The following is an 11206-nucleotide window of genomic DNA, read 5'->3' on the forward strand; positions in this document are numbered from 1 at the left end:
CGTCGTGCTCCTCGGCTCTATGCTCCCCGAGACACACCTGCACGGTCAGCCCGCATGCGTCATGCTCCTCGGCTCTATGCTTCCCGAAACACACCTGCGCGGTCAGCCCGCCTACGTTGTGCTCCTCGGCTCTATGCTTCCCGAAACACACCTGCGTGGTCAGCCCGCCTGCGTCGTGCTCCTCGGCTCTATGCTTCCCGAGACACACCTGCGCGGTCAGCCCGCTTGCGTCGTGCTCCTCGGCTCTATGCTCCCTGAGACACACCTGCGCGGTCAGCCCGCCTGCGTCGTGCTCCTCGGCTCTATGCTCCCTGAGACACACCTGCGCGGTCAACCCGCCTGCGTCGTGCTCCTCGGCTCTATGCTTCCCGAAACACGCTTGCGCAGTCAGCCCGCCTGCGTCGCGCTCCTCGGCTCCTTGTTCCCCGAGACCACCTCCCTCGCCGCGGCCTACCCGCCCGAGGCGAGATTGACCTCATGTCGCCTGAGACTACTGCGGCACCAAAGGACAAAGCCATGCCTCGGACTCCCCCCCATCGTAGTGACCGACGCATAGCTTCTTCCTGGGGGGAATATGATGAGGGTAATAATGGCGACATGATGCGCTACGACATCAGCCATGACTAGACGACACTCTGCTTGGAAGAGGGCAATAATGTCGACATGATGGGCACTGACATAACCCGCTCTCAGACGAAGACTCCATCGTTGTCTGACCTAACACGCTCGACCGAGGCAGAGGAGAACGACCACCGAGGCACGCCCATACCCTGCGGCAGTTCGGTTCCCCACGCAACGTCAATGGCGATGTCAAACGCCATCAGAGGTACGATCCTGCCCCCCGCAGGCAGGCACGTCGGGTAACACTAAATTGCCCTATAAATACCCCTGAGTTCTAAACGATAAAGGGGGGACACTTCTTCACTAAGAAAAAACTCCTTCCACATCATCTAACTTAATCGTCGGAGGGGTCGGGCCGAGCTTCCGACCCGACCTTTGTGCAGGGACAAGGGCAAGGTTGCAGCTTCCCAGCGCCGCGGAAAAGCTTTACTCCCCACGCAACATCCCGCCCGGACCATCGTAACCAGCCACCTCAACTGTCCCGAGGAATGCCGCGTAAGATCCCCGCGCATTCGGACCCAAACCAAGCCGCGTCGGCCCCGAGGCTACGGCATAAAGTTGTTTGCACTAACACTACTCAACATTTTTGTTTTCTGAAATGCAATTATTCTTTTTATGTGACAATTAATTTTGTTCCAAATTGAACATATCAACAAGGTTTACAGTAAGCTAAGCACTTAACTGGAACAGGATATGTAGCTTCCTTCTATGAATTCAATCTTCCATTTTGATCCTTCAACTTTCCAGCTTATACTGAAGATAATGCATTACAGGACTCCTTTGATCCTCTGTAATCCACATCCACTAGCATTACAAAACTCCCCTCCCTTTCTTGCATACCATGTCATGCCCAATTCTTTTCAATTAAGAAGGCCACCATCACATAAACTAAAACCAAAGAACTCGTCATGATGGAAAAGGGAGGTAGTGATTGGTGCTTTAAGATTTGCACGCTCGTACAGCTCCTTGTGTACCCGAGGAAGCCTGCAAATGGCATGGAAGCTACAACGATGGAGGCCTGCACATGCGTTTCTATCCCCTCCCATGGTGTTTCTCTCTACTTGACTGAGCACCCAAGAAGATGAATAAAGAAAGGCTCCAACCATGTGTGTTCATGTGGGCGGAGGGCGGCTTGAGTTGGACGCATTTGCTGTTTGGTGGCCTCATCCATCTCTATGATTGCATGCATCGGATGCCCAACTCTTCCCCCCGTTCCCCCTTCGCATGTCCGAGCTACACACACCCTTCTCCTTCCTTCCTTCCTTCCTTCAAGCCCATAATGGAGATGAGAACATGCATAGATTCCCAGACACAAACCAATGAACTCACCAACATGGACAGAAGATGAGTTCGAGGATGATGGTTGAGGAACAGAGGGCAGCGGTTGAGTCGGTTGGGGTCATGTTCATGCCCTACTGTAGATGACTTGGAAGCACATGTAGAACCCAAGGCAGAGAGAAGCATCTCCAGTTCATTCCAAACACAACTTGTGGTGCTCGAAAGATTAGGCTAATGAGAGAGAATATGTTCATTCTGCTTCTATCTATTGGATATGTTTTTGTACATACGTGATCTTTAACTTTCACCTTTGGCTGTGTTATCTATGACATTTGTCACAGATCTTTCTTCTGACAACTTGAAGAAAGAGCTTCTCTCTCTCTCTCTTTCTCTTTCTCTTGCTTTTACTTTGTCTCAGTATGCTTTAATCATTGTGAGCTCTCACACATTCTCGCCATGTTTGATGTCGGAGGATGTTCTCGACGATCCAAAAGTCACCAGGCATGACACTCCCATCACCAGCTGTTTGATGATCCCGAGACCCCACGAGCCAACCAAATCCATTATATAATCGCGAGCCAATAATCATGCACTGAAAAGAGTTCTTAATTCCATGTCTTCAACTCATTAATCTTCTACTCAGCATATTCAATCTCTTCTTCCCGTCATCTCCCTCCTCTCGCTCTCTTGTTTCAGAGAAGAGGGAAGTCGCAAGTATGACACAGAGCTGATACAGAGGTAAGCAAGAGGAGGAAGAAGAGAACAAGAACGGAAATGTTTACGAGACTAGCTTTTATCTTCTTCTTGGCCTTCTTTTGTGCTGTCATTGCGTATGCCGCTCCGGCGGACGAGGTGGCGGCGCTGCTGTCGATCAAAGCGGAGCTCGACGATCCGTTGAATGCCCTTGGAGACTGGAATCTGCCGACCGACGTCGCTGGCTCGTCCCACTGCAACTGGACTGGCGTCCGGTGCAGCTCGACGGGCGCCGTCGACGGCCTAGACCTCTCTCACCTGAACTTAAGTGGTCTGATCGCCGGCGACATCCGCCGGCTCACGAGCCTTGTCCGCCTCAACCTGTGCAGCAATTCCTTCTCTTCGTCGCTCCCGGAGGCCATCGCCGACCTCACCATGCTCCGGGAGCTCGACGTTAGTGACAACAACTTCGTCCGTCACTTCCCGACCGGCCTCGGCGGGTTCCAGGGCCTGACGAGCCTCAATGCCTCGGGGAACAACTTCGACGGGCCGATCCCCGACGACATCGGCAACGCCACGGCTCTCGAGACGCTGGATCTGCGAGGGAACTTCTTCGCTGGTTCAATCCCGCTGTCTTACCGGAACTTACAGAGATTGAAGTTCTTGGGCCTTTCCGGCAACAACCTCAGGGGAAGACTCCCCGCTGAGCTCGGCCAACTCTCTTCGTTGGAGACGCTTATAATTGGGTACAACGAAATCGAAGGTCCGATTCCCGCCGAGCTCGGCAACCTGACAAATCTCCGGTACCTCGACATGGCGGTCGGCAACCTCAGCGGTGCCATTCCTGCAAAGCTCGGAAGGCTGCAATCCCTCACCACCGTCTACTTGTACAAGAACAATCTCGATGGCGAGATCCCGAGAGAAATCGGCGATATCTCATCGCTGCAGATGCTGGATCTCTCCGACAACCTCATCTCCGGTTCGATACCGCCGGAGTTGTCGCGACTGAGTAATCTAAAGCTTCTCAATCTGATGTGCAACAGACTCAAAGGCGCGGTGCCCGCCGGCATCGGTGAGCTACCTCAGTTGGAGGTGCTGGAGCTGTGGAACAACTCGCTCTCCGGCGCCTTGCCGGCCAACCTGGGCCTGAACTCGCCACTGCAATTTCTCGACGTTTCCTCGAACTCGCTCTCGGGGAAGATACCTGCGGGAGTGTGCGACGGTGGCAACCTCACCAAGCTCATCCTCTTCAACAACGCCTTCTCCGGGCCGATCCCGACCGGCCTGTCGACGTGCCTATCGCTGGTTCGCGTTCGAATGCAAAACAACCGGCTCAACGGTACCATACCGAGTGGTCTCGGGAGGCTACCGAAGCTGCAGCGGCTCGAATTGGCAGGCAACGAGCTCTCCGGCGAGATACCGGACGACATCTCGTCCTCGACCTCGCTCTCCTTCATCGATCTCTCGCACAACCACCTCCGCTCGTCCCTCCCTTCTAACATACTATCCATGCCGACGCTCCAAACTTTTTTGGCCGCCGACAACGAGCTGACCGGAGGAATCCCGGACGAGTTGCAGGACTGCCCATCCCTCTCTGCTCTCGACCTTTCGACCAACCGCCTGTCCGGGTGCATACCGAGCAGCCTAGCCTCATGCCAGCATCTCGTGTCGCTGAGCCTCCGGAGCAACCGGCTCACCGGCACGATCCCGTCCTCGCTTGCGACGATGCCGACGCTCTCCATTCTGGATCTGTCGAACAACTTCCTCACCGGCACGATCCCCGACAACTTCGGCGGCTCGCCGGCTCTCGAGATGTTGAATTTAGCCTACAACAATCTCTCGGGCCCCGTGCCGGCCAACGGCCTATTGCTTACCATAAACCCGGATGATCTCGCCGGCAATGCAGGCCTTTGCGGTGGCGGCGCACTCCCTCCGTGCGCCGCGAATTCGCCATGGGCATCGACGACGAGTCCCAAAGCGTCTCACCTCAAGCACATCGCAGCCGGATGGCTGATCGGGATTTCGGCGGTCTTAATGATTGGGCTCGGCGTTCTCGGGGCACGACGGCTCTATCAGATGTGGCACATTGACGGCGGGTGCTGCGGCGACGGCAAGTTCGAGGAAGAGACCGGCGCTTGGCCTTGGCGGTTGACGGCATTCCAACGGCTCAACTTCACGAGCACCGACGTGTTAGCATGCGTCAAGGAGGCCAACATCATCGGCATGGGCGCCACGGGGATCGTCTACAAGGCCGAGCTCCACAGGCACCACGCAGCGGTGGCGGTGAAGAAGCTGTGGCGGCCGGAAGGGGCCGCAGCGGAGTTGGGCGATTCCGATGCCGGGGATTTGGTGACGGAAGTGAGCCTACTAGGAAGGTTGAGACACCGTAATATCGTGAAGATGCTCGGCTACGTGCGAAACGGCGCCGAGATGATGATACTGTACGAGTACATGCAGAACGGCAGCCTGTGGGAGGCTTTGCATGGGAAGCAAGAGGGGCGGCTGCTGGTAGACTGGGTCTCCAGGTACAACGTGGCGGCCGGAATCGCGCACGGATTGGCCTACCTTCACCACGACTGCCACCCGCAGGTGATCCATCGTGATGTGAAGTCGAGCAACGTGCTCTTGGATGGGAATCTGGAAGCCAAGATCGCCGATTTCGGCCTGGCAAGGATGATGGTCCGCAAGAACGAGACTGTGTCCGTCGTCGCTGGATCGTATGGCTACATTGCCCCAGGTCAGCGGCATATGTCGACCGTCGACGGAACCCTTTTAGCTACTGGCATTACTTAACACTGGATGCTTGCGTGTTCTTTAACAGAGTACGGCTACACATTGAAGGTGGACGAGAAGACCGACATATATAGCTTCGGGGTGGTGCTCATGGAGTTACTGACAGGGAAGAGGCCCGTAGAAATGGAGTTCGGGGAGAGCCAGGACATCGTCGGGTGGGTCCGCGGGCGGCTGAGGAGCAACCACGGCGTCGAGGAGCTGCTCGACAGCAGCATCGGCGGACGTTGCGAGCACGTACGTGAGGAGATGCTACTGGTGCTGCGGGTCGCGGTGCTGTGCACTGCAAGGTCGCCCAAGGACCGGCCGCCGATGAGGGACGTGCTCACCATGCTAGCCGAGGCAAAGCCGCGGCGGAAGAGCAGCAGCAGCGGCGGCGGTGGCGTGGTGGCCAAGGACAAGCCCGTGTTCACCACCTCGCCAGATTCTGGGTATCCGTAGACATGTAGTTATTCTAAATCGCAGGTCTTCTAAATGCCAGGTGGGCCGATATACCGGTCCAACCTAAAATCTCCCTACCATACCGGTCCGGTCCGGTCCGGTCGGTCCAAACCAAGTTCTCTCAGCCGATTTCCTCTTGACGGTGACCGCCTCGTGCTGCCTTGCCGCCGCAGCCGCTTGTCTTTGGTTTGCACCGCCTCTGTCGCCTCACCATCATTACTTGGACACTTAAACCGCCGCTGCCGCCTCAGTCATCTTTTACTCTCCCCTTCTTTCTGTTCGACAAGTTTGTGTTAGCCACTAACGAATAATACTTATGTAATCTTAATACTTCGAAAAAGAAGAAGAAAATATTTAGCTTAGACAGCAGCGTTTTGGGACTGTTGAAGACACCGGTGGCGAAATTTGTCTTTTTGTCTTTAATGGTTTTGGGACCCAAAGCAATCGATGAACATCGTCCGGTCACGAAATCGTTGATAGGTTGCGGAATGACTATTATACCCTCGTGGCATCCGTTAATGGAGTTTTCTCACGGCGATGTACGAAGGGCAAACAAGTCTATTGGTAGGCGCCATTGCGTGCCGACTTATATTTAGAGACTCCACAACAACACGGCCTTGGATACTGTTGCTTCGTCCCTCTTCGTGGCGCGCTCCAATGGCGGTGCTAAGCAGAGATGTGGGCGGTGGGGGGAAACGGACCCGGCAGGGGAGGCGAGATGCCGACGGAGGAGCCCGAGCGGCACGGGAGGAGCGGGAGGGAGCGGCGAGGGATCCGCTGGTGGTGCTGGGGCCGGATGTGGTGACGAAGATTCTCGAGTTCGCGGACGCGCGCAGCGTGGCACGATGTACGGTGGTATCTCGCGGCTGGCATGAAATCACCTCCAGCGACCGCCTTTGGGCCCCAAAGGTTGGTTCTTCACCCCCATGTATTCTCCTTCGCCATGCTTTCCGATGTAAACTGAGTTTAGCCCGATGTTTCTCGGCGACGAATTCGGCATATTTTACTTTGCTAAATCGATGCGATTCAAGCTGTAATTTTTCGCCTCCGGACAAGTTCGAGTTAAAGCGAGGGATGTCAAAGATTTGATTTTGGTTTCTCGCACGCTTTGATGCCCTATTTTCTTGCATTTTAATGATTCTTTGAATTGCTTTATCTGCTATTTAACTAGTTTTTTGCACTTCTTTTGGAGCTCACTTTCTCTGCCTTTATTCTTCTCTTTGGCCTCCGTTTTCTTCTTTAAAATGTTCACTTATTCATGCAAAAAATCGTATTTTTTACTTCTTTTTGGGAAAAATTCTACATTCCTCCCCTGTGGTTGGAAGATCTCATACTCAGGCTCACGTGGGAATGACAAGTTCGATCAGGCTGATCATGTTCCCACCAAAACGTAAGATGTTAGCTTTTTCTAATGTTCAGGCGTTACTTGCATCGATCACCTTCATTTCTTGACTTCGACTGAGCATAATATCCATCGAGGTCTAAAGTAGAACAGACCCCAATGGAATCATACTTAGTGGTGGTGGTGGTGGGGATAGTGAACCACGCTGGCTTTTACTATTTCAGTGGATGATTAGTTCAAGCTATATGTGCATAATTGCAAAACCAGATTATACGAGAGGCCATCTACTTCAAAAACTTGACATAATACACGAAAAAGAGGGATAACTACATTCTTATCCTTTGAGCACACGAAGAATCACACAGCATCCTACTGTATACACAAAGGTGCAAGAATTCAAGTTGGGGCTAGGAATTTTCAAAGGGAGATTCCTGTCAAATTTGACATTAGACTTAGCACTTTATTTTACATCATTGGTAGATATCAACCTCACTTATCAGTATCTATCAGCTGAAATTAATCCTGTCTCTATATATATTTTTGGTGTAAGAAAATTAAGGAGATAATCGTGTAGACTAGTCTTTTCATTTTCTTCGTGCTGTTTCTTACCTGAGCTATAACTGGTTTCCCGTAATTATGAACTCTGTGTTTTCATGAAGTTTCTTTTGAATAAACTCACTACTAGATGTTCTTGTTCCAGTATGCAAAATTGTTGAAAGGGAAGGCACATATCCCCCGGATGTCAAATTTGCGAGGAGCATCAAGACTAGCAGCTTATTCTATGTCCACTGTGGATGGGAAAAGAGTGAGAGATTGCCTTCAGATTGGATATTTTGTGCACAATCTATTTTCAGTCTCTTAGATTAGTTTCGATCTTTTAGATCTTCAGTTCTGTTCTTTTAGGATAGACCTCCATGCATATATCTAATTTGCTGACTAGGGTTTTAACTACATGGATATTTAATTATGCTTTATAAGCTAAATTTTTGGTGTCACATCTTGCTGATGCAGTAGTTACTTCAATGATCTTTTTTGTGCTCAGAAGATTTGTCTGGCAGAATCTGATAAAGTGAAAGTACTCAATGAAAATAAGGAAATAAAGAAGAATGGCCACTTGGCTTTTAGTGAGAGCAAGATGGTTGTATGTGAACACTTTATAAGCTGAGTGACCTTGCTGTCAACTGACACTCTCATCGCTATAGGCATATTATCTTCTGTTGACAATTAAAGTGAACAGAAATCAACATTTCTTTCTAGGCAGCATTTTATCTTTTGGAGAGAGGAAACATTTTATATTGCAGGACACTCGTTTTGTTAATCTTAATGATCACATATACAAGCTTTTTCTATAAATGAGAGGTTAAAAGAATTTGTATTTCTATTGAATGCCATCCTTGTCTGTTACCTGCATGTGATATATGGATAACTAACCTGTAAATATTCTATAAAGATTTTAATTTCTGATCCTTTGTATCAGATTGCCATATTTTTGAAGCACCAAGTTGTTACTCAGAAAATAAAAACCAAGTACTTCATGCATCCATATGTCTTACAAGAAAGTATATATAGAGATATCAAAGAAGAGGAAGTACGATGTGTCATTCAGAGTTTTGCTAACTGTAATCCCCTTGGAGAGCATAGAGGTCAAAATCCAATCCATTTTGCTGATTCTTTTATGCATATCTGAGGCTGGAACTTATGATGTAGATAGATCTAGTTAATAAAGTGCATCTTAGACTACATAATTTGAAAATTGGAAGAGGGAACCCATGAACTTGATCTATAGGCATTTGAAGATTAAAAAGACAATATTTTGTATTGTTATAGGCCATATTTTTAATCAAAGTACAATTGAACAATTGATTTCCAGAGTATTGGTTGCTATGAACTTTTCTTAAAAGTAACAAGGAGAGATGATTCTAAAACAACTTCTTACATCTCAAATTAGAGAATCTCAGCTTTCAATATTTGTATTTGCATGTGTTCTGATGTTGGCATATGGAATGTGTTTTGGAGTCAGCGTAGTATTGATCTCACATTTGAGGCCTTCAAAAAGCTCTGTCCGTAAAGTAGAAGATGATAGATGTACCCTGACACGATTGGTGGAAGGTTAATAATCTGTTCCTTTACACGTTCGCAGTATGAATTTAGTCTTCTGAATGAAAAATAGCTATGTATTTGTGTATGCCATCTTCAATTGGTCTCATTGTAATAGTTCTTGAGGTAAGGTCACTTTGTCATACTGTTAAAAGGTCATTCATTGATGCAAACTACCTGCGGACCTCATTGCATTTAAACACAATTTTCATTCGGTTATATCCGGTTCCAGACAAAGGTCATTCATATTTTATCTTCTACCTTGGGGCTTTAGGTGTTGAATTTTCATTCAATGCTATTATGTTTCCTCACCACATGATTCCACGTAGAATCATGTTCTAGAGTGCACTAAATTATAATAATCATTGATTTTCCAGACTCGCATCATGAAGGAGGATCTCTGCGATCATGTTTGGGAATTTCGTTATAAGAAGGTATGCAATACTACGCATTCATTAGCTCAACTAATAGATGAATTTACTTTCTAGCAAGGTCATTACGAAGTAACTAGTACTCTCACCTCGATCCAATCTTTCTTTTGCAAATTCAATCAGTTGATCACCTTTCGGTAAAGCAGTGATCTACCAACTTATTGTCATTTTTTAATCTTTATTGTATGAAGCTCTTAAACCCCAGCCAATCTACCAAGTTAGATTTGCTGGGGTTTAACTCAAATTATTTAATTTGATAAAATAAGAGATTTGATTATTTAGCATAAACCTTGGCCTCTTTTTCTTGCGAGTGATATGTAGTCTTGGAAGATAAGAATTCAGGATTGTTAAAAAAGAAAAAAGAAGATAAAAAAGAAAAAATAAGACATTTCGGGGCACCGAGAACAGCTTCTGATAGTATGTCAAGAAATTGATGAAAGAAACGATGGTGGCCTTTGATTGAACTGATTAGCTGAACTGCTACAGTAATCATCTTTCCTTATTCCTCCTTTCACATATGTTTGTTTTGCAGGCTGCCCCAGAATATTGGCGGAACCTCGATCCTTCATGGAAAGGCACCAGCCCACCGATGCACCGCTACTTCCATCCAAATGGCTCCCACACTGCAGATCGTGATGACAAAGTTTGGGGGGGGCACGAGTGCACGTACTCGATCATGACGAGCTACGTGGGCGAGGGGCAAATCAGGGACCACTACGTGAGGATCAACAGGTGGCCACCGATGACTGTGTCGAGGAAGGAGGATTGGAGATGGGAGATGAGCAACCACCTCTACTGCTACATCAGTGTCCCTGATGCCGAGAAGGAGGGTGGCACGGGACCTCTTTTTCCGGCATGGTAAGTAGAGGGACCATGCATTTGAAACCGGCAGTTTGGGACTTGTATATGAAGTTTAACCTTTCCATCTGTTGGATGGTGGGCAACTTCTAGTTATCTTGTGGCTTTAGGATTTATAGTTCTGAGAATATGACAAAGAATGTGAACCTTTCTTACTGTGTTATGGTTTCGCATTCCAGCAATCTTTTTTTGCTTTCGGAAGTAGTATATGGTGTAATCCATCCTCTCACCTGAATGAGTGGGTATTTGGAAGAACAGCAATGTTATCAACCATGCATGGTGTAAGGACTTCTGAGAGTCGCAAATGTCACAGCTGACGAAGTACCCCTTTAGTCAGCAGACCACAGGAAAGCGGTTACCGTATCCGACTAATCCAATTCCAACGGAGGGAGCGACTGCGGTTAATCAGCTCTAACAGTTAAAAACAGTTATGAGCTGTTACAGGAATCTTGGGACCCCCTCGCCTCGCATACAACAGGCTCTTCCACTCTGTCGGTTTATTTAGCTCTACCTAATCAATCCCCTCTAAAACACATACTCTGAACCTTTCTTTCTTTTTGCAGACTTTAGCATCGGAGAAGGATCGTTCTCTTCTTGCAGAATTTTCTCTGACATCTCTGATTGGATCGGAAATGAACGCGACCATTCAATCCTA

The 11206-nt window shown here is 48.7% G+C and overlaps 2 protein-coding genes across 2 annotated transcripts; both read left to right on the forward strand.

Annotated features, from left to right (window-relative positions):
- Nucleotides 1-2524: 2524 nt before the first annotated feature.
- Nucleotides 2525-6321, forward strand: LOC135652498 (MDIS1-interacting receptor like kinase 1-like). Its single transcript, XM_065173462.1, has 2 exons — nucleotides 2525-5329; nucleotides 5414-6321. Exons 1-2 carry the CDS (start codon nucleotides 2674-2676, stop codon nucleotides 5821-5823), a joined length of 3066 nt encoding a protein of 1021 aa, XP_065029534.1. The 5' UTR covers nucleotides 2525-2673; the 3' UTR covers nucleotides 5824-6321.
- Nucleotides 6322-6445: 124 nt separating this feature from the next.
- Nucleotides 6446-10706, forward strand: LOC135652499 (uncharacterized). The gene is made up of 4 exons (XM_065173464.1): nucleotides 6446-6732; nucleotides 7866-7970; nucleotides 9640-9696; nucleotides 10226-10706. The coding sequence occupies exons 1-4, from the start codon at nucleotides 6481-6483 to the stop codon at nucleotides 10553-10555; spliced, it is 744 nt and encodes a 247-aa protein (XP_065029536.1). The 5' UTR covers nucleotides 6446-6480; the 3' UTR covers nucleotides 10556-10706.
- The last annotated feature ends 500 nt before the right edge of the window (nucleotides 10707-11206 follow it).

This window comes from Musa acuminata, chromosome BXJ3-11 (assembly GCF_036884655.1).
Source record: "Musa acuminata AAA Group cultivar baxijiao chromosome BXJ3-11, Cavendish_Baxijiao_AAA, whole genome shotgun sequence".
Classification (NCBI taxonomy): Eukaryota; Viridiplantae; Streptophyta; class Magnoliopsida; order Zingiberales; family Musaceae; genus Musa; species Musa acuminata.